Source organism: Nicotiana tomentosiformis, chromosome 6 (assembly GCF_000390325.3).
Source record: "Nicotiana tomentosiformis chromosome 6, ASM39032v3, whole genome shotgun sequence".
NCBI lineage: Eukaryota > Viridiplantae > Streptophyta > Magnoliopsida > Solanales > Solanaceae > Nicotiana > Nicotiana tomentosiformis.
In genome coordinates this window covers 16,118,469-16,142,690 of record NC_090817.1, presented here as the reverse complement: position 1 = coordinate 16,142,690, position 24,222 = coordinate 16,118,469, and the positions used below count along the sequence as shown (strand labels likewise).

At 34.7% G+C, this 24,222-nt stretch overlaps 1 protein-coding gene across 5 annotated transcripts; it reads right to left on the bottom strand.

The window, feature by feature from the left end:
- Positions 1–6,677: 6,677 nt before the first annotated feature.
- On the bottom strand, positions 6,678–21,365 carry LOC104107618 (E3 ubiquitin-protein ligase COP1-like). Of its 5 annotated transcripts, none has more exons than XM_009616475.4 (14): positions 20,847–20,984; positions 17,160–17,273; positions 16,870–16,907; positions 16,360–16,519; positions 15,638–15,997; positions 13,480–13,637; positions 13,311–13,376; positions 12,883–12,961; positions 11,510–11,665; positions 11,326–11,424; positions 8,519–8,623; positions 7,492–7,671; positions 7,217–7,327; positions 6,678–7,146 (listed from the first exon to the last, which is right to left on the bottom strand). In XM_009616475.4, the coding sequence occupies exons 3-14, from the start codon at positions 16,878–16,880 to the stop codon at positions 6,976–6,978; spliced, it is 1,656 nt and encodes a 551-aa protein (XP_009614770.1). In that variant the 5' UTR covers positions 16,881–16,907; positions 17,160–17,273; positions 20,847–20,984; the 3' UTR covers positions 6,678–6,975. The 5 variants fall into 5 exon arrangements, with proteins under 5 accessions (XP_009614770.1, XP_033514956.1, XP_009614766.1 ...); XM_033659065.2 differs by having other exon boundaries at positions 16,360–16,515; XM_009616471.4 differs by lacking the exon at positions 16,870–16,907 and having other exon boundaries at positions 16,360–16,515; positions 17,160–17,237; positions 20,847–21,365.
- Between the last annotated feature and the right edge of the window lie 2,857 nt (positions 21,366–24,222).

Genomic DNA, 24,222 nt, shown 5'->3' with positions numbered 1-24,222 from the left:
AGGAATCACTCATGAATTTTGCACTAGTAAAAGTTAAAAAAAAATAAGAATCATTCCTAGGTTTGAAAATTCAGCAAAGTTTTAAATTCCAGCATAGTTTACTAGGATTCTACTTGTCAAACTTTCGAACTCCAGTACACTGGAGTTTTGTTTCGTGTTTTAGTTGAGCGCAAACTCGTCAAAAATGAACATCAATAATGATCCACCCAATTAGGGTGAATCATTATTGATGTTCATTTTTAATTAGATTAGTGGCTACTTTTTCATTACAATTTAAAATATCTGCCCCAAATATTGGCCAACCTAGCTAATTTTTACGTTCTTAAGAGTGATTACTCAATGAGTTAGAGTCTCATTAAGTTTCACACACAACAATAATTGACGTAGACAAGAATTTCGCTAGCTAGAGTGCTCTAGTTAATAGTTCTAGTGACGTGTAGCAAGAGTCTTATTTGTCTGTTATCGTACTTTCTTTATTATTTTTCGTTCCGCCGGTCAATAGTTTAGTTAGTTTCATGAGTATCTTAATTATTATAGACTTGTGACTAATAATTAATATTGTTGTGTTGCAAATTGTTGGTCGATAATAGCTGTGACTTGTTTTGGAGGGGTGTTATTTTGTTGTGATGGTTGTTTCCGTTGTATCGTATTGTTATTCGAAAATAATGTTTGTTTTAATTGTTTAGTTAAAATTGGTTGTATTGTATTGTTAAATTCATTGTTCCGGAATAATGAAAAGTTCCATTTTTTGGAATAACCAATTTGGTGTAGTGGGATTGTTTTCTATTTTTCTTTATGCCTTAATTTATTACTTTATAATTTTATTTTATCCTTTACTTTTTTTTAAAAAATTTTAATCCAAATCTCCTAACATATAACCTACGTCTTTGTTCCTTTTTTCCTTCGGGCACTACCAACTCCAATGTCAGGTATATGTTTTGCCTTCTTTATGTTTTGTTCTTTTTTCTACTTTTATTTTTAACTCTAATTCTAATTACTTTATCTCCAATTAGTTGTATAATATTGATTTTTAATTCAAATTCTAATTACTTTATGTGTAATTCTTAATAATATTTAAACAATTGAGGGTATTTTAGTAAACTTATCAATTACAGTACAGTACGAAATAGTCAAACCAAAAAATAAAATATTATTTGACAACACCAAACAATACAATATATCCAAATGTTGTATTCATAAAACGATACAATACAATATCACACAATACAATACGATTCATTATAAAACTATGAATAACAACGATCCAAACAGAGTGTTAACTAGCTTCGGGTGTTTTTCTTTCCTTTTTTTCGTTTCTGGCCATTTAGCTTGAAAATTCAATTTTGTTGTAGCGTCCTGTTCTAAACAGATAGATTTTTTCAGTCAAATATTAAATGCTAACCTATTTTTTTGTATTTTGTAAGTAATTTCAGTTTAAGCAATATCAGGTTAGCCTTTAGTCATTTTTAGGACCGTGCATAAGTTGGTAAATATCAAATTATCGTATCGAAATCGAAAGTATTTGGTATACGATATTTTAGTATTCGGTATGGTATTTGGTTTAAATTTTTTTTTAAAAATTGGTATTTGGTATTTTAAAATGAAATATCGATACCGTACCGAAATATATATTATATTGCGCAATACACATATTATTAATTATAACATAAATATAAAAAATCTAAAATTTTGTTTTCCTTTATTCTCTAAGTTCATCAATTAACTCTAAGCAAGTAACAAGATATTTCTAGTGATCAAATTTATTCTTTTATGTACAGTTTTCTCTCTTTGGTTTGACATTTGCTGGTTTTGGACAAAATTTTTATCAACAAACTTTTTTAGTTTTGTACTTTTGAGTATTTTAATTAAGAATATTATAGTTTCTGACTCTACATACCAGTTAGTATTCAAACCAAATAAACCGAAGTTACCGAAACGAATAAACCGAAACTGAAAGGAGAAAAATCGAACCATACCTAATTTAATTAGGTACGGTATTGGTATACCATGTTAAGAAATCGAATACTGAAAATATCGAACCGAAATGTCCAAATACTGTACCGTACCGACCGAGGAACACAACTCATATTTGATCGAGAAAAAATATTGCATTTAATAAGTATAATGTTTGTGATTAGACTATTGTGCCCTTATATTTTTAATGACGTATGAGATTGGCGAAATACACCGAAACACTCAATCAATGGAGTTTTACTCATTCCCATCTCTCTACTGGGAATAATCTGACACTAGCATTTAAATAAGTTGACAAAAAAAAAACAATATAAGTTGGGTAAATCAGGCATTATGCAGTTCCTTTTTTTTTTTTTTGAAGATCTCATTCTTTTAATTTAGGGTGAAAAGCATTTACTCCTCCGACTTTGCTTTAAAAATCAAATTCATCATTGATTATAAATAATTAACATCCCCCTTTTATCATACACAATATTTATTTTGCCCTTGTCATTTTTAATTATGTCATCTATGTAATGCTTTTTTATCTTATATGATATTTTTATGATTTTATCTATAATTTAAATTATGTTATACCTAATTAAATTGAAACACATGATTTGTGATGGTAAAAATTAAAATAATAACGAAAACGAGGATTCTATTAAACGAACTCGCTATAAAGCGTTAACTAAACAAGAAGCTTCCCCTTTCTAACTTAATTAATATAATGAGGCCTATAAAACATAAAGTTACTATCATTTCTTTCGAAGCATTTGTGTTAATATGTTATAAGCCAAACAACAACAGCAAACCCAGTTTAATTTTATATGTGGAGTCTGGAGAAAGTAGTATGTACGCAAACCGTATTCTTACCCTATAAAGGCAGAGAGACAATATGTTATAAGCCCTATGCATCAATTAATATTTAGCATAGTAAAAATAAAGCGTGAAGACAGTGGCGGATGTAGCACTCAGACACCGGGTTCATCTGAACCAGTATCTTCGACGCAGAGCATAAATTTCAATAAATAATAGGTCTGAACCCATAATTTTAAGGTTAAACTCATAAAACTTAAACTCTAAATTCGCATATGTGTCAAATACATAAGATTAAGGTGAATTCTTATAAGGTAGCATAGTCCAAAAAGGCATTAAATATTTGGACCATATGAGAATGACATAACAATGCAAAATCTCCCATTATGATGAGAGACTGCAAAATGGGCAGTTTTGCAAAAAATCTTGCAATTAAAACATAGGAATTAGGAGAGGGCACAGATACTACTGAATCTGCTTATGCTTCTGAGGAAATCAGAAATACTAAATGAGTTTTTTTGGAAATGAAGTAATGAACAAAAAGAATGGTCAAACCCTGAAGTGAATCACTATTTTGGTGAATTTGTTTTTTGGTTATTGTTTATGTTATGTCACTTTCATTCTTCTGTCCCATTTATTTAATGGTCAAAATCTTGACAAAATATGAATTTAATGCACACCCTCTCTCTTTCTTCTTTACTTGTAACTTTTTGCCATTTTTGGATTTTGGAGTACAGTTTGATTTCTATATTAAAAAGACCACTGTTTCACTCTTCATTTATTCTTTTTGTCTGTACAAACAATTAATTAAAATTGGTAGTTATGTTCATATTCATCCTTATTTTACACAATTAGCACTAAAACTACATACTTTAATTTTGAAAAAGTGAAATCTTTTTGAAAAAAGTGTACTCAAAATTTGTCTAAGTCAAGTGGTTGCAATTTGAATTATACTAAGTCACTTAGGTATTCCAGTATTTCTACGATTCAATCTTTCTTTTCTTCACTTTTCACGAACTTATTCTGAATTTTAGGAAACAAATTTGAAAAATAGAACTTAATTAGTGAATTGTTTCACGTGGTGCTGGTTTCATCATCCTTAGATTCATATAGCCGATCCTTATTCATTTGAAAATAAAGCGTAATTATTGATTTATTGTTATTGTTTTATTGTGTAAACTAATGCTTAACAATTGTGGCAAAGGCTAAGATGAATGTAATAATGAAAAAGAAAAAGAAAAAAATAGAGCTTAGCTTGAAGAGTAGTGGTGAAAAAATAGAAAGAAAAGTGAAAGGAGGTACAATATTTGTCTAACTTCTTATAATGATTGTTGACCCAATTATTTATTAGCATTCACTAATTTGGAGGAAACAACTTTCTTAGTCAACTCCATTCTTTGAACCTTCCAACTTGCATTAAAAAGTTTCACTTCATTTATTTCTTGAAAAGAAATATGTTTTAATCAAGTCGTCTTCTTATGCCTTTGCATTTTATGTAGCGGTGGAAAAGAATTTAAAGCAAGATATTGCCAAATGACACTTAATTTAAACTCTATTTTTAATCTTTCCATCGATCGTAGGAAAATGAAATTAAGTTATAAACATAATAATAAATGATAAATATCCTATACCGCTATAGATTCAAGAGATAATTGTGTTGTACTACATGAGTTAAAAACTCATGTTTGAAACTTCTACACTGAGGTATATTTACCATCCGAACATATTAGGTTCACGTGAACTTAGTAGTGTTTTTTTTTTTTTTTTTTAAAAAAATTTCTATATACAGAAAAAATTGCAGCCCGATGCAAAGCTCCCGTTACGCGCGGGGTTTGGGAAAAAGTCGGACCACAAGGATCTATTGTATGCAACCTTACCTTATATTTCTACAAGAGGCTGTTTTCACGGTTCGAACTCGTGATCTCCATATCATATGGCAACAACTTTACTAATTACACTATGTCTCCTTTTCTTTTCTTTTTTTCAATTTCTACATATTTTTAAAAACAATCATTGAATATCTATAATGTTTAATTGTGAACCCAACTATATGTTTATTAATTTGAGTTCGTTTTAAAAACTCATAAACATCAAATACTAAATCCGCCTTTGCTTCTAAACACATTAATTAATTATAGCCTTGGCATTACTATCCGTTTTGTCACATCTTGAAGAAAGAGCAGAATACGATAAAGTATGCTCTTTTGGTAGAACATTACCTCCTTTTGTCTCTTCTTATACAGAAAATGACACATCAACCACTCATTTAATTGAACGCCAAATTATACTTTCAACTAGGGGCGTACAAAGAAAATTGATAAACCGGACCAAATCGATAATCTGAATCAAATCGGAAAAAAAAAATCAATGTGATTTGGTTTGGTATTAGAAAATAAAACCCGGCCATAATTGGTTTGGTTTGCTTTTAACTAAAAAAAGTCAAACCAAAAACCAAACCAATCTAATAGTACATTTATATAATTTTTAAAAATATTTTACACATATAAATATTTATTGTAATGTAATTTATAAATATTTCTTAAACTTTTTTACAGTTTTATTTTTTAACGTATTATTTCAAGTTTAGACTTAACATTCTTGAATGATAAATAAATTTTATAGTCCATAAATGTAGTAACTCAAACAAAGTTCAAATCAATACTAATGCTAACAAAAGAAATTCAATTCAATACTAGGAATGACGATAGTGTTGGATAATTATTTTAGTTTTACATTGGTTTATAATAAAAATACATAACTTAGTTTATCTTTTTCTTTAGTGCTTAGTTATGTAATTAATATTAGTACTTATTAACTATACTTATTTTAGCATGACCTATATAGTATTTTTAGATTATGTTAATTTTCATTATGTCTTATTAATTAGCCATATTTGTTTTATGTAATTTTATTATTTTATTTTTGTTATTGAATATTTTAGTATAATGCTATGACTTATCTCATATTATTGTGTTAGTTTCTTGGAAAACATATTATATAGTTGTATTTTACTAGGACTTAAGAAATATTTGGAGCACAAGTAACATATTTTATGCTATGAAAACTTAACCGGAAAAAAATCCGAAAACCCGAGAAAACTCGAGATTGAAAAACTCGACTTTGTTTGTTTGGTTTGGTTTATAAATTTAAAAACCCGACACCATTGATTTGATTTAATAATTGAAAAATCCGAACCAACCGGACCTATGTACATCCCAACATTCAACAACACTTTCTTCTTATCAAAACCAAAGACTCTTTCTGTCTATAAATACCAACTCCACTTTCACATTTCTTATGATACCATCTTCCAATTAAGGTAAACTGAAAAAGGAGTATGGTATTCTTCAAGTTTTCTGCATATTTTTGTTATCTTCTCACATCCATGGTTGTACTGGACCAAGAAGAGCTGGTGCTTAAAGTTATGGTTCATCTATGTGAAAGCGATGAAATGATGCATCAATTATCATCTTAATCCATGCATCGGTGTTATCCTTCCTGAGCTTATTCTTCTTACATTTGTTTCTCATCTCTTAGAAAACTGGAGAAATGGCTCGAGTTTTCTTGACCTTGCAAGTCCGAAACCTGTCATATACCCCTAAAGCTTGCAAGGTTACTTAGAGTCCTTATTTCTTTTCTATCCCTCCTGAGCTTCTTTCTATTTTCCGCATTAACCCTTCTCTAAAGGTTGTGGTGTATCACTTTTATGTTTATATTGTAAAACAAATTCTCTCTATGTTTGTTTCTCTGTGTGTGTAGTCTTTGTAAAACAGCATACTGAATGAAAATGCCAATCTTTGTTGTCTTTTTGGCATGTGCCCATTAGCTATACAAAGTTCCAACTGTGAAATAAAAGAGTGTATATTTGCTTTTCTGAAGTAGCTCATCTGAAAGTGCTCCAAATGTAAATAAGCCCAAATGATTATTTGTCAATGAATTAAAGATATGAATTATGATTGCAATGACAAAAGTCATTGCTGTATAACTCTGCCTCTGTCATTTAAGAGCAGTACATCCTCCTAATTACCAAACCCGACAACTTTTTACATGTTTTAATATGAATACATTGACAAATATGAGGAACCATGCCATCTGATGGTTGTTGAATCGATATCTACAGAAAAAATTGAATGTGAAATCCATTTCTACTAATTAGATTTCAACTACAGTTCAATCAAGCATTCTTACTAGCAGCTTTATAATTCAGGCTGCAAGGACTAACACTTTTATAGTTCCCTGGCTGTTAGCGGCTAACATCGTAGGGCTATCACTCTTCCAACATACCGCGCTAATGAAATAAGATCCTGCGTCTTCATCGGCATCATCCACATCTGGGGAACCAAATCTATGCCAAGTAACAGGTTTGGAGATCGCCTATAAATTAACACATTAGTTAGATCAAATACTATCAGCACATCAACAAAGATTAAAAAATTTCACTGACCTTATGGTACACAAATACTTCATTTGTTTCACTGCCACAAGCAAGGAATTCATTGTTTACTGTGAGACCAACAAAGTTTTTCTCGTTTGTATGTCCTCTAAGTGTGCGAATCTGGAAATCGCTCAAGCAGTGTTAATAGCCGTGAATAACTTTTTCATTTGGTCAAAGAACAAAGAGAATTGAAGACCAAAAAAGCATCTCACCAACCACAGCAAATGGTTGGTGGCAGGAAAAATTCTTCAATGAGGGATAGTAAAATTTAAAAAATATCTTACAGGCAGATTTTCTTTTACATCCCACAACCGTAGCGTACTATCTGTTGATGCTGAAGCAAGCTCATTGTTGGACAAAAATTTTACATATGAAACAGCTTTTCTATGGCCACTAAAAATGTGAACCGGCTGGCTGGTGTTCCTTAAGTCATAATAATGGATATGATGATCCGCAGAGCCAACCTACAAAATATCACGAGATGTACACCATGAGGATTTTTTTTAATTTTTTGTTTTGGGTTGAAACACGGACTGAGCTATATGAGAAATTGATGCTCCAAATCCAGAAATATTTAAGGAACATATAATGAAGAGTCTAGAATCTCGGACACAAACGAAGTTATCTATCATAATGAAACATGGAGTCTGCATAGCTAAAGGAACATATGGAACATTATCCATGTCTAACTGCAAAACAAATTTGACAATGGCATGATCACGGCAAAAACACATCATGGATATCAAGCCAACAGAGCCAGGAGAGCAAACACATGCATGTATGACCAGTCGGTTGTTCAGTTATTGCATTATATTTTTAATCAAGATGAGTTCATTAATTGCATTTTAGCCATAACATCAGTCACGGTCTTTCAAATGAATGAAAGGAATTAGAGTTCCAAGCCAAAAACACATGAAAAATAATCTGAGAATAGTTCCATTATATAACACAGCTCATTCACAATGAAGATAGTTCAAGGTGCTTTTTGTAATTTTTGTTCCACTTGATCCAACAGACCAGCTAGCATCACTTCTCAGATGCAGCAAAACTGTTATAAAAAAAATCAGTAAATAAGTGAACTAGCTTGGCAAGGAGCCTAGTACTGAATACTCCGCAGCTCTTTCACAAAGTCAGGCATATCGCCAGCAACAAAAACTTTTCAAGATACTTCTTCAATGTGAACCCACCTCCCTTAACAGCGGAGGTAGAGAAGAGAAGAGACCACCACTATCATAAAAAGGAATTCACCAGCAGTGGAGAACTGGAGATATAAGGAATAGAAGAGACCTCTATATAAAATAAGGAATTTACCGCTATATGCACACCGGATCCAGGATTATATTTTACACAGCATATATTCGCCTTCATGTCAATATTAAGAACACTTGCTTCCTGCTTAGTGCACCAAACTTTGACCTGCAGCAGCATAGAATGATGATGCAAACCTAAGTTAGGGAAATCGAAGCATTAATGTTATTGGCTCGGAAAGTGGAAAACATGACTGTATAATAAACTATCAGAAAGCAATAAGGATAATTTGTACCAAAACATCAAAAAATACTATGAAGGGTTAATATGCCCAGGGATTTTCCTCCATATGAACTAATGGACCAAAACTTAGACACGTGATGAAAAACTGAAAGTTCAATTCTAAAGTCTTAAGGTATTTAGATGAGACAAATGTGCCACATTTAATAGGATATTTCATGCTTTGTCGCCTCCAATTAGAAGACCAGCAGCAACCCTGAGCACCTAAAAAATATCTGCGGTACCTGACTTCATTACAAAGTTAGGAAAGAAGAAAAAAGAAAAGGGAAAGGAGAAAACAAAGATTGGGGCTTAGGAAGCAGACTTCTGCTGTAGCTGAGATTTCACTAGCAGTGACTTAACAAGAGAAACTCATTGATATGAACCAAGAATTTTGCTTACATCGTTTTACTAGTATAGTGACTAGTCCCCTACGCAAACAATGTGAATCAAAAGGAGGGAAACAATCACAGATAATTCTGAAGACATATTTGTCCATAATCTTCTTAAAGTTGAAGTACTAATATTTTGTAGAGGAGCAAATAGCTAACAGACCAAGCTAACTTACCTACTAGAATCTTGGGGACTGAGAGAAGGTATCTAACTTGCGAACTATGCCCACTGGAAGACGGCACCATAGACTTCTCGGCAAGGTTCTGACTTGATGCCAGGAAACAATCAGAAGGTATAAAACGATTGACTCTTTGTAAGTTTCGGTCTCTAGATCAATGCTTTCATTGCTTAGGCATTTCTAACAATTGCGAAGACCTGATTAATTATCTATATAACATTTTGGGTTATCTATATAAAATACTTAGTTCACTTAACTATTTACAAGCTAAACAATGATACTACTGCGAGATATAAGAGAAGAGAAGTGGCTTATATGACGCCTAATGGGCATAACAAGATATAACTAATTAAAGGTGTGAGGTATGTTAAGAATGTGGACCTTGCGCCTAATTCAACCTCAAATATTAACTCATGAAATGACGATTGCCAAAGACCATATAAAGAGACTACCTAAGTTGCTCGGATTCAGGTGCGGGCATCCGATACGGGTACGGATCCGAGTGTCGGATTCGGCAAAATCTAAATTTTAAGATTCGGGGGTGCGGATCCAGTTATGGATACGAGTGTGGGGATTCGGCTAAAAAAATTCAAAATTATAAAAAATAGAGCTATAAGTAGGAACTTAGAACACGACCCCTTGAATTCTTGTTTTTCTAGAACACAAAGCAGCAAATATGAGACAAAAGTACTACAATATTGAAGGTATGCCATTTCGCATGTCTTAAATATGTTTTATTTTTAATTTTGAGAAATCAAAATCCCAATTTCCCCCCAAATTTGTCGATGGACTAAGGTCAAAGTATCCGAAGTTAGTTGACCGAATCCAGGACGTATCCCACTCCCGTCCCGTGTCGAGACGGGTGCGGCACCAAAAATGAAGAGTCCGCGCAACTTAGGAGACTATAGTTCACTCCCTCAACCAATGTGGCAATTCTAAGTTTCTAACACCCCTTTGTCCACCCACAACTAGACATCTGGACACGTGGATTTAACATAACATGGGGGACCAACATTAGGTAACAGAACAACAGGTCCGGCTCTAGCTTTGATATGATTTTAAGAAAGTACCTAGGGCCCAACTCAACCTCGACATCTAACTCATATGGTAAGGGTTGTCCAAAACTATATAAACGACTACATTACATTTCTTCAACCAATGTAGGACAAACTAAGATACAATACATATGTTATATTTGTTCATTGTGAAATAATATAACTGAATAAAGTGACATACTATTTCTCACATTCATCGCGCTCCCTCACACTGGACATGGGAAAACCAATTTGAATTTGCTTATTTGAAAAAACAACAAACTAGTGAATAGTCGCAGAGGTAGTAACAAGGCTGCCTCAGCAGTACCTCTGGAATAGTGAATCGTCAAAATCACTCAAAATTGTATCATCAATGTTAATAGCATTTACCAGCTTCTCCACATTGCCCTGGTCTCACGATGTCAATTTGAACAACAGCTTCTCACCGGAATAGTGTTGCTTGGAAAGTGACTAATAGTGGAAAGTAGAATCACGGATAGAAGAGCTACTGAGATGGTCTAGGCAGTATGCCATTGAGACGACCATTAAAATAGGAGCAGTACTGTTGGAACGACAACCGGAGAAGGATACAGTAGTAAACTATGAAAAGAGAATATTTAGGTCAGGCAGGCAGTATGAGGTCCTTGTCCTACGCGGATGCTACTTAGGCCTCTATTAAGATCGACTGATGGAATATAAGACACCATTGGTAGCATTTACATCAGCATTTCCCTAACCAGAAGCAAGCTCGTATGTTATTGAACATAGCATAGAAATGGATCAGAAGACAACCTAGGAAAGGTTTATCAAACATTATCAAAGGATGATTCCAAGACTTATTTACTTAGTAAATGAGTCACGCATTCTCTTTTGCTTCAGTGGTGTCATTTATTTCTATTGATTTGTCACATCATATAGGCCTGAGTATTACCAACCTAAAAAGGTTATGACTTGTGTTTGACAAGTGAGAAATAATCCTTTAATACCTTACAATCATCACTACCAGATACAAGCATCGAGGGGTCTGTGCGTGAAAAATCAACACTCCATGCCCGTTTCTCATGCTCTTCATATTCCATCACACTCTGAACACCAGAAAGGGATCAGTATCAGTCATAGGAAGATGAAAAAGTCAACAGTTAATACTGATTATCAGAAGTGCTGATTCACCTGTCTAGTGGTCACATCCCATACAGTTACTATTCCATCATAATCGCTACTTGCTATGTGGTTCTTGGTATACTTATTCCAGCTCAAGCAGCTCAGCTTAGAACGAGTTGACATTTCGACAACAGGGCAATGCACATCTGCAGGTTCATTTACAACCTGAAAAGCAGAAGCATAACAGGCTAGATCAGTAACTAGGAGAAGTAACTTGAGAGAAATATGCAAAAGGAGAGCTCTGCCATAATATTTGTCCACACAAAAAGAAAACACAAATAAAACATACTATCATGGCAAGGAAAAGGTTAACAATATCCTTAAATGGCCAATATGTAGGTTGCATTATAAGAAGAAGCTAAATAGTACTCAAGGTCATTTATGTAAATATTAAAGGAAACAAAATTAGCTGCAACAGTCAGGTGTTGTTCTCCTATCTAAGCACCACTCCAATGTGTTGCAGGAACATATAAGAAATTTAATAGATCCACTATGCACAAACCAGGCGATGTGCTGTCTACCACCAGGAACTTGTTGCCACCCAAATTTGCAGCAACAAACAAGGAAAATACTATTCCAGAAAGAAGGTGACCTAGAGAAAGACATTTCATTCCCTGTGGAAGGTTCCGTATTGACACACATCCACATACTATTAAACATTACGTATGCCAGCAAGGTATTGAATGTTCGAGTTGTAAATGAACCAATACTATTTGGAACAATGCTCAACTCTTAGTCTCTGAGCTTCATTAAACTTCGAGCTAGTATGCTAAGGAGCTGAGCTCCTACAAACTTGAGGTCTGCTCTTTTATATTCATGGATGATTTATTTTTAAATAATTATTTACTTAAATATATCTATATTAGTGCGAAAAAATATTATCACCCGATTTAATTCTAAATCTGCACATATTATATTATTACTTTTAAAGTGTTATTAATATATACATAATTTGAGCTTGAATTGAGGTTCGAGCTCAAACTCGATGTATCAGCTTGTTTAGTTTGTCACACAAGTTGAGCCAAAGTTCAAGTTTCACAAAAATTTATGCAAGTCGTGCTTGAGCTTGCTTTCACCAACTTGTTTGGGATTGAGGCATACTTGTTGTTGTGCGGGAGCTTGCTTTCAAGCTCATCTGGAATTTGAACCGAAGCACTCATTAATACTGAAGTTGAGTTTGAACAACCAAAAAGCAGGTCGGCTCGGGCTTTTTTTTTTTAATGAATAATCAGAAGGTGAAAAATAATTTCAGAATAAAATAGCTTTTGCACTTCCTCATTTGCAAAATAAACAATAGAAGTTGACCCATGATATGTCATTCAGTAATGTCATTGCACCCAATGGAATCAAGAGATAAAACCAGATAAAAGTTATAAACTCACCGAAGAGAAGTCAAAAACTTTTATACGCCGTGAAACTCCAGCAGTAGCAAACAACTCATCATCACGATCAAATTCAATGCTGCAACAAAAACATCTCCAAGTTTAGTATTTGGAATAAGATTTGCATACCAGAGCCGAACTGATAAGAGAACCAAATAAATGGGATGGCTCATAAGACAATTTCCTGATTCTTTTTCCTTTTGTTGTGTCTCTGATTGTAATTTCAGGTCTGAAAATACAACATTCAAGACACAAAGCAAAATTGGTCCTCCAGCGAAGCCATTTTCCCACTCTGGATAAAATCTATCTGCCACAACCATAACCCTGGTTCTCCTCTTTAATATCTAATATCCATATAAATCTGACACCATGGAAACCAGTAAAAGGAGAACTTTAAGCCTTCAATTATACACAAAGACCAAACTTGCCTTGACACGATATTGGCTGAGTGAAAAAGATCCCCATGCCGAAGCTCAGCAATGACTCTTAACCGACTGTTAAAGATTAAAACTAAAAATTAGTACACAAAAGAAAGAAAAAAAGGTGCAAGAAATTAAAATCAAGCATGTTCAGCGAATAACAGACCATAAATTATACCTATAACGAGTGAAAGTGCTAAGTACAGACTGGAAATCTTCTAGTCCTGCACTGTAACCTTCTCTTTTTATGACATCTACGTCCTTTTCCTCCTTAACATGCGATTTGTTCGCCAATAGACGTCTCTTTTGCAAGTAACATTCTTGGAGATCATTGAACTGTAGTCAAATATGAAAACCATTCACCAATAATATCAAAGACTAGAAAGATAGGCTAGAAAGATTACCCATAACCAACATAGACATTAAGCAGTTCAGATATCTAATTCCTTGACGGAGGAATATGTACTGCTTACATCTCTCCGTATGAAAGCATGAAAAATCATGGAAAATAGCTTACAAGAAGAATTGTGCATGATAGCTTTCTTCAAAATCAGCAAATGTGAGATCACCATTACTACGGGAATAAGTTGGGTAGCTGAAAAATAGTTAACGAGAACCTCGGATGTGATTACATCATCTTAGTTTGATCATCACACTGGAAGCTTTCATACAAGAAATGTGTGACAAAAAGGTAGCCATAGAATAGCACGTTTTCTCATCAACTTTCCCGGTATGTCATGGGTACAGTAGTGAATCCCACTACTGGATCACTTACAGATATCATTTTATTTCATACCAGCAATAATTATAGGGGTATCAAACTGCTAAGCCATACTACAAAAGTTTGGGAGAGGGTGGTGGGAGTAAGGCTGAGGAGGAATGTGTCTATTTCCGAGAACCAATTCGGATCCAAGCCGGGGTGTTCGACTACGGAAGTCATTCACCTTATTAGGAGTATAGGGAGAGGAAGAGGGACTTGCATATGGTATTCATTGACCTAGAAAAAACATACGATAAAGTCCAAAGGGAGGTCCTATGGAGATGTTTAGAGGCCAGAGGTGTTCCAGTGACTTATACTATGGTGATAAAGGACACATATGATGGAGCTAAGACGCGAGTGAGGACAGTCGGAGGAGACTCGTAACACTTCCTGTTGTGATGGGGTTGCACCAAGAATTAGCCCTTAGCCCATTTTTATTTGCCTTGGCGGACGCATTGACGCGTCACATTCAAGGAGAGGTGTCATGTTGTATGTTGTTTGCAGATGACATTGTATTGATTAACGAGACACAAGTTGGGTTGAACGCGACATTGGAGGTTTGGTGACAGACCCTGGAGTCTATAAGTTTCAAGTTGAGCAGGAGCAAGACTGAATACTTGGAGTGAGTTCAGTGATGTGACTCATGAAGCGAATGTGGACTTAAGGCTTGATACACAAATCATCCTCAAGAGAGGAAGTTTCAACTTTCAAGTACCTTGGGTCAGTAATCCAAAATAATAGAGAGATTGAAGGATGTTACTCATCGTATTTGAGCGGAGTGGATGAAGTAGAGGCTCGCATTCGGTATTTTGAGCGATAAGAATATGTCACAAAAACTTAAAAGTAAGTTTTACAAAGCGGTGGTTAGACTGGCTATGTTTTATGAGGCTGAGTATTGGTCAGTCAAGAACTCTTTTATGTCCAAAAGATGAAGGCAGCAGAAATAAGGATGCTTAGATGGATGTGTGGACATACCAGGTTAGATAAGATTAGGATTGAAGTTATCCGGGACAAGGTGAGCGTGGACCCTATGGAGGACAAGATGCGGAAAGCGAGGAGAGGCATTAATTCCCCAGGGAGAAAGTGTGAGAGGTTTACCTTGGTGGGTTTGAGGAGAGGTAGAGGTAGGCCAAAGAAACATTGGGGAGACGTGACTAGGCAAGACATGGCGCTGCTTCAGCTTATCGAGGACATAACCCTCGATAGGAAGGTGTGGAGGTCAAGAATAATGGTAAAAGGTTAGTAGGTAATCGTGTGTTTTCCTTGTCCATACCAGTAGTATTGGTGTTAGTCTTGTACTTTTATTTTTCGAGATTTTCTATTAGTACATGTTTCTTTCGTTGTTGCTACTTATTCTTTTTGCATCTTTCCTTGAGCCGAGGGTCTATTGGAAACAGCTTCTCTACCTTCTCAAGGTAGAGGTAAGGTCTGCGTACACACTACACTCCCCAAACCCTACTCGTGGGATTATACTGGGTTTGTTGTTGCTGTATTCTATTTCATGCCAAAGAAAATACAGCAAAAAGGTAAATAAATTAAGAAACTTGTAAGTGAGATGAGGTCGCAACCACAAAACCTGTGCATTTACACGCTTCTTCCTCACCACAGCCAGACCTGATTGACTCATATGTTGTGAATTCAATTCACTGATAGAATTATCTTTTCTATGTGGTCCAGGAGAGCTTATTTGAGCTTTGCCTTCCACGTTTTTGTATGTCAAGTTTCCAGTAGGTAATCCTCCAGGTGCATTCCTTGAAGTGGAGAAAAGACCACCAAAGTTCCTATCAGTGGATGAAGACCAAGGTTTTTTCCCAATTGGATCATCTACTAGCATTCGAAGCTTCATTGAGTACCGGTCCCTAGCTCGGTATAGGTCTATTCTATGTCTCTCCACTGAATTTATGTCCTCTTTGATGTATTGCAGATCATTTTGCACCTAATGAAATGCACAAATCAGCAAATTGGCTATTAGTATGTTATTTGGAGAAAGTGAACTGCAGCTATCCAAGACTTTAAAAGGACAACTTAGACACAATGACCCAAGTGAAGAACCACTTGTGTATAAAATATCTCGAATTGATTTAGGGAGAAGAAGCAATGTTAATATGGATAACCAAATAGAATAGGGGAAGTCAGCAAAAGGGACTCAAGTCTCAACTAACATAAGAATGCAAAGCCAAAATCTAGCATACTGCCATACCCTATTTTACCATGATATGCTTTTTTCTTCTCAACTTCAAATCTCTGCTCTTTCCTTCTTGACTTATTTCTCTAGGTGGTATTAAAACAATCACAAACCTCATTGAGTTCATCAACTTTTTGCTTCCTTAACATTTGTAAGAAGTCTAGCAGAATTTGCATATTTCGCTCTGCTTCTTCCTGCTCCAACTTCCTCTTTCTCTCTGACAACATCGACAATAGAGCGTCCAGCTCCTTAATTGATACATCACAACCCTGTCTAAGCATAACAAGTGTCACATCTCAAGATTCCGTACAAAACTGATACTGAAAGTTAAAAATTTATGGGTGCATGACACTGACCAATAAAAAGAACAGGGAAAAATAGCAAATATAAAAATGTTATGTTTGATTCCAACGGTGACATCAATGCAGAGCTCCACAATAAGTGATCTTTCAAGAAGTTGCATCAATCAATTTCATAGTTAAATTGAGGGCAAAAATATAATAAAGAGAAAAGGGACACTTGGTTATTTGGTTAGGAAGTAAAACTGGAGGGTAAGGAATGCCTCCGTATTGGGGTTTTAACTCCTCCAGAATTGAATAGGAAGCATCTCTCAAACAACCCACCTTTGACCCATGGAGAAGAATCAGAACCACAAATGTACCTATAACACAAGCAACTATTTTATATGTCTAAATTACCATATGAAATTTCAATTCACAACTTCAAGACCATAATAGACAATAACTCAACAAACATATAAATCAGATCACCCAAACTTTGATCAAATAGTTAAAGAGCAAACTTGAAAAGGAAGTCCTTCATAAAAAAATATTAAATTTAGTAGTGTCGAGAAGCAAACTTCAGCAACTAAATCCATAGTGACTTCACCTGGAGATTGAGAAAACAGACTCACCTGTTCCAATGAATGACGAAATTGTTCAACAGGAGATGCAGTTTTTGAAATCTGACGAGCAGATGTCTTCTTCAGTAGCTACAAATGTGGTACAGAGAAACCTTTAACAATAAGCTGCATGGTGAAGTAAATCATTTCAAGATGTAACCATCTCATAGTTATGCTAAATTTATATCACACAAAAACAGTTTATTAGATTGTAAAGAGATACTGATAGTTGAGAGTAAATAAAACTTAAACCTTACCTGTCAATATGTAAAAGAAGCTCGGATAAAAAAAGAGAGTGCATCATAAGATTATCAGATAGATTTAGATGCAGAAAAAATCAACAAAGAAGGAACAAAAAATCATCCTGATGGAAGCATATCGTCCTAATCTTTATCTTTAGATTTGTGCAAACCATCTCTGAAAGCCGATTTTTGTTGCGTCAGTTCCAAGGGAGCTAACAACACATTTACGATTTAACTGCTTACTTGCTTACCATGTTTTTTCCTTTCTTTTTTCTTTCTTGAAAGTAACAATTCTTAATTCCTACACAAAGAAAATGTCTCTTTACTAAATTAAAGTGACAACAGAAAAGCGGAAGACGTCCTTGCTAAATTTCTGATGTTAAGTTAATTTACTAGATATAATGGCAAGGGCTACCCTAGACGTAAGCTTGCGAGATGGGTGAAACCTCCTTCTCATAAGTTCAAAGTAAAAATTAATTAGTACTTTAAAAGAGGTCCTAGACGCTCAAAACCATTTCTAAAAGAATAGAGTGAATGAAAATCATAAAGAATTTGAAACGGCTAATTGATGATCATACAATTCGAATAATTTTTAAATTTACCTCAAATATAGAACGAATAAACCCTTTAGTTGAAATAAATTCTGAATCGTCGACCTCGCATTGAAAAAAAGAGATTTATCCTCTCCTATAAAGAAATCAAAAGATTTTTCCATAAAATCTCGTCTAGCTATTAGAGAAAGCGTGTTGTATGATGAGAAGGCAAGATCACTCATATGTAACATAAACCAAGAGGTACTAGAATGGTGTCTCTGCTAGAAACCATTCTAATCTTTTTTTTTATAAGGTAAATAATTTTATTAATAATGGAGAATTTCCTATAAACAAGTAGTGTACCAAAAGTAAAGAATCTACACCATAATATGATTCCCTACAAACGACACACAATCTTGTATATATAGTGGAATTTCATGGATGCACCAAAATGAAACTAGGAATGAGAGGATATTCTTCAACTGTCGTCCTCCGTCTCTTCGAAAGCTCTTCTATTTCTCCTCCTTGGTACCTAGATGAGTGCTACTGGTGCAAACCCACACTCTTCATCTTCTCTTCCTTCTTCTAAATGTCAAACTAGAGAATGTTTGCTTCATTGTGCCCGACATCGCCAATTGTAGCCCGAACAATCTCAAAATCTCACCCCATAAGGAAGTTGTCATCTGACAATGCAGCAGGAGGTGGTCCACATCTTCACTCGAACATTTGCACATAAAGCACTAGCTGACATAAATAATCCTTCTTTCTCTCAAATTCTTAACTGTTATGATTGTTTCTCTTCCTAGCCCAGTTAAAAAGCATACCTTTCTTGGAGCCTATTCCTCCTTCACTAAGGGCTTATGATAAAATGACCTTATTGAGAACGATCCATCACTTCCCACCTATTATCTCCATGGGTCCTAACTAGTGTTTGATGTACTTTGCTCGTAAAGCAATTCAATCAAGCCTTGGAATTCAGCTACTTCCTAATCCTGAACGTTCCTTCATGCTATTATGTCCCAATGAACTCCCATCTCTTGTAGCCTCCGGATCTGTTGTACTATCATCTCCATCTGGATCAAGATATTGTAAATGTTCGGGAATGTGAATCTCAATGTCTCTTTCCCGCAGTGCATGTGACTCCAAAAGTTGATTCTGCGCCATCCCCTACCCTGAAAGTTATTTATGATGCCGATAAAGTCTTCCCATTCTTTAAGAAAATTCCTCCAAAGTGTGTAACTAAATGAACATGCGATATTTCTAGTCTTCCATCCACCTTCTACAATTCCATATATTTCTACTATCAACTCCCTTTATAGTGCATGCTTCTCAATTCCGAATCTCCATAACTGTTTCCCTAATAATATCTTGTTGAAAACTCGGAGACTTTCACCCCAAGACCCCCTCATTTCTTTGGAGACGTAACATTCTCCCAGCTAACTAAGTGGAACTTCCTATCACGCCCATTTTTGGACATCTCCCGAATACGTGAACAGATCGATTTCGGTATGCCGATTTAATTTGAAGAGGAAGAGGGAAAAAATCTTTATAATCTCGAAGCAGAGGAGAGAAAGTGGCAAAGGATGTGGATTCACTTTTTTTATTTGATTCATACCTGCGGTTCACCCCTTGTCACTTAAAGGGTGAAGTCGCCTGAGCAAGTCTAATATAGACTTACTAACTGGTTTTTAATTCTCAGTTTTTATTTTTATACCTAATCACAAATATTTTCATCTATAACATTTCCTTACCAATTAATATATCTCTTTAAAATTACATTTATTTTCTAATGCCACCCTCTTCAAGTTAACAACCATGGGCACTGAGAAGCACGTCTTAACACCTCTTACTTGTACTAAGAGTTGTCTAAGAAGGCAGAGCATCAACCTAGGCCATACCTAGTTTCAGCTTATAGCCAATAACTACAGTTGCCAGAGACTGAGTTCTCTTTTTCCTTTCTATTATGCTAGATAATTACCTTTGTACTTGATTATGTTTACAAAATATCAGTGCACGCCCAGATTCTTAGCACAGAAGACATCAGTGGGTTTTGCATTCTAGAGCACAGTGAATGCATTTACTCATTTCTTTTCTGTTATTAGTTTCTTTTAAAGATCTTGAACTGTGTAAAATAAAGCTTAAATAGTCAAATAGTCAAATACTCAATTTTCATGGTAGAATTCAATATTCAACACTACATAACACTGCAGCACAAATATCGAACAACTAGAAACGAAGATTATTTGTATTTCTGTCACATAAAAAAGCTGTAATTTATCTTTTCTTTAAACAACTGGGGCAATCCCTCAACTTTCATGGGCATCTACTTTATCTTTTCTTTGTATTTCTTTCACATAACAACATGGTTAAGATAATTATAACGAAAACCAAGAAAACCAGCATGCCGAAGCTGTTTATATCCGTACTGATCTAACTTCACTATGCACTTCAACACTATACACTTCATCAGCTCAGCTATTTAGATTCCAGTTTCCAATAATCAATACCAACACTATACTAAACAACAACTACTACTTCTACTACTACGTTGGCTAAATGATAACCCTCTGTCCAAATTTATGTGATATTTTTTCCTTTTCAATATGTTCCAAAAAGAATGATATATTTCTATATTTCAAAAAATTTAACTTTAAACTTCCAATTTCACCCTTAATCAGATAATTTATAGCCATAGAAATGTCTAACGCTTGTTTTAGACTACAAGTTTCAAAGTCTATTTTTCTTTCCTAAACTTGGCGATCAGTCAAACAACGGCACGTAAAATGGGGCGGAGGGAGTTATTAATATCCATTCCACTTTACTGGGCACAATTTCAACCAACAAATATAATTCCTCCAAAACAAAATCTCAATAAATATAATTGCTAGGGAAAAAATTGACATTGACATTAAATTAAAACAAACCTTGTCTAGAAGGAAATTAGGGTAGAGTTGGCTAGTGGTAAGATAATGAGAACAACAAGGACAATCACTCTTATTGTGAAGGTGAGTGATTATACACATATAGCAAAAACTATGGCCACAGGAAGTTAAAAATGCATCCTTTATAATCTGCATACAAATTGGACACAACAATTCCCTATCCAATTCCCATTCTGTTTCATCTTCATCCCTTACACTACCACCACCCTCCTCTTTACCCCCCACCCTCACTGACCCCTTCACTGCTGGCACTACTCCCCCAATCGAACTTTCCACCATAGTAAATTGGATATTCTAAAATCAATTAACTACTCCTCGATCTCAAACAAATTCGAATTTTTCAAGTAGAAATGAAATAGAGGAACTGCAATTGGGGGGATTACTTTTTACTTAAGATTTGTATTTTTTGGGAGGATTTTGTGGTGGGAGGGGGAGCAGGCCCACAGAGAAAAGTATTCGGGGAGTCTGTGGAACCTAAGCTGCCAACGTTTTGTCCTATCTTCTTCTTTTCTCTTTGTGTTTTTAACCGTTTTGAGTTAACGTTTTATTCATTGTATTTTGCAAAAATAAACAAAAATATTAAAAGCAGTACTCATTCCATTTAACTTTTTATGATGAAGAGGAATCTTGAAATGAGTTTAATTCAAGTAACTTGATCGTGAATTCATAGTAGTTATTTGGATTGATTGATGAGGTCATGTTATTATTGTTGTTTGCCTGCACAAAGTTGAAAAAAAAAAAAAAAAAAAGAAAGACTCTTAGCATATGCCCAAAATATTCTAAAAATTTGAATATCAAGGTTATAAAGTACGAATTTAGTCTATCTATCTTCACAACTTCACAAAAATAGGGTTAAAGTAAGCATATACACTATCCTCCACTTATCTACCTGTAGTAATATAGTGATATTTTCTTATTGTTGTTGTTAGTTATAAAAGTATTTGATTCAAGATAAAATAACAAGTTTAAAGTTTTTTAAAAAAATCTAAAATGAAAGTATCGTTTCTCGGCTAAAAGAATGTTATGACATAAAAAGCAACATGAGGAGTACTATATTAAACATACTAGTTTTAACAATATAGAAGTAATTTATATGACTTGTGTTGATGCGACCTCAGTAACGATTCTTGCCCAAGGTGGATCGGACATTATATATATTCATATAATCAAAATCCTAACTTTGCTTGGACTTGTGACATGTAGTTATTATTTCTGTAATAAGAAGTGAAACCAAAATCCCAATAACATTGCCCTTAACGCAAGCTTTATCTTTTCATAACACAATAATTGAGATTGAGGCATAATAGTTAAGATGAATTTCTATACATGGACTACCAACTTTATAAAAATATTAAGCTGCCTAGAAATAGAATTGTTACTTTTAAGTAGGATAACAGTTCAAAATGCACAAATAACAAATATAGATTGAATCAGATATACTTGGAACCCACAACATCCAAACTTTGGGGTTGTTTGGTCCACGGAGAAAGATAATCCCGGAGTAGAATTTGAGATTATCCTTATCCCATGTTTGGTTATAGATATTAGCTAATACTGGAACAAATTTTATACCAAAATGGTGAAATTAGCTATCCCATATAAAAGGTAGGATAACTAATCCGCTGGAATATCCCAGCTCTTGGATATCCTTGTTTATTCCACCAATGTATCAAACAACCCCATAATCCACTAATGCATGGGGCCTAGAAATGAACATGTAAAGATGTGTAGAATTACACATCTGCTTGCAACTAAATGAACACATGATGATGTGTAGAATAAAAGGAGGACACTCCGGTACACGAGGCATCCCGCATTCACACATGATGTTCTCAGATCAGACATGGCATTGGTTAGACAATCACAAAGCACAATCCCATCTGCTTGAGAGAGAGCCGGCCTAGAAAAATGGACCATATCTGAACATATCCCAACAGGAAGCTAACTATCTATGTTGAATGGGAATTGCAGGTTTTTCAACAGTGGAACAAGGCTTCATCAGGCACGATTTCACTTTCATCTTCGGAAAAAGCCATAGTCGAATAGCACACAGTTCCTGGAGTACCAGAAAAGGATTTAATTAGTAATAGAGTTGAAAAAATAGTTCAAAATACAGGGAACAGAAAGCGATCTGATGGCAGTACAATACAAGAGAATAAGTCGGAAGAGTGTCTAAAGCTAACATGATATAGAACATGCCTGAAAAATAAGTTCATCTTTCAGAAACAACAATTTACCTTTTAAACCTCTTCCATACTCTTTCTGAATTTCAAAATGGAGCATCCTATGGTATTTTCTTATTATCCTGATCTTAGTTTACTAGACTGTGACAAGAGACATGAACTTGCTTTTCTGGACAAATACACATTCAGCAAACAAACAAAGGGCTACACAATTGCTCTAAGAAATTTTCTACTAATTTGTTGAGGTTGAAATTGAACACAGTAAAGTATGTATTTATATGCAAAGGAAACGAGAAACAGTGCAGTCAGGCAAAAAAGCCAATCGGTCCAGATCATTAAGAGAGCAATCAGAAATTTTAAGCTAAAAGTTGTTTACTAAAAGCTTATTGCAACTTTTCAGAAAATTACAGACATAAAGAGCCAAGAGAGGAAGAGCAAAGACCAAAGAAAATTAGCAATATCTCAAGAGCTCTAATTTTTTGTAAAATTTTTAAATTCTAACCCGCACCCGCACAATTTTTTTTTTTTTTCGACCCGCACCGCGCCTGCATGTGTCTAAACTCTCACCGCCCTGGCGCCCCGCATGTGTCTAAATCCGCACTGCCCCATTGCCATCCCTCCTATCTTGCAAATGCTGGGGTTGGGTTTTTACAAACTGAGAATCAGTAAGGAGCCGTCCATTACTTTCAAACAGCTGGAGCCGAGTCATTCTGTCGTAAGACAACAGTTTGCGATTTTTCATCCACCGAAGAATAAAATGCGCCGCAAACCACATTATACTAAGTCTTAAACAGCAAAATCATAGAGCTAGAACAATTATCTTTCCCCTAGACAGCTCGCATATGAATTATGAAAGTATCTAGTTGATAACTTAAGTCTCGAATGTGTACTTCATCAAACTCATTTGGGTACTATTTTGCTCAAGTCATTATTCTACCTTTATCAAAATTAGCAAAAGAATTGGTTGAATTCAAACTAGCCATCCCAAGAAGCAAATCGCTACTCACTACATCAAAACGGTCATTAAGCTCTTGAAGTTGCACATCAATTATAGCATAAAAGATATCAACACGCAAGTGGTGTGAATAACAAATACCAGAAGACTTGCGCTTCGACTTTTCAGGAAAATAGGATTCATCCATCTTGGGAATCATAATATCATGCATATGACAAAA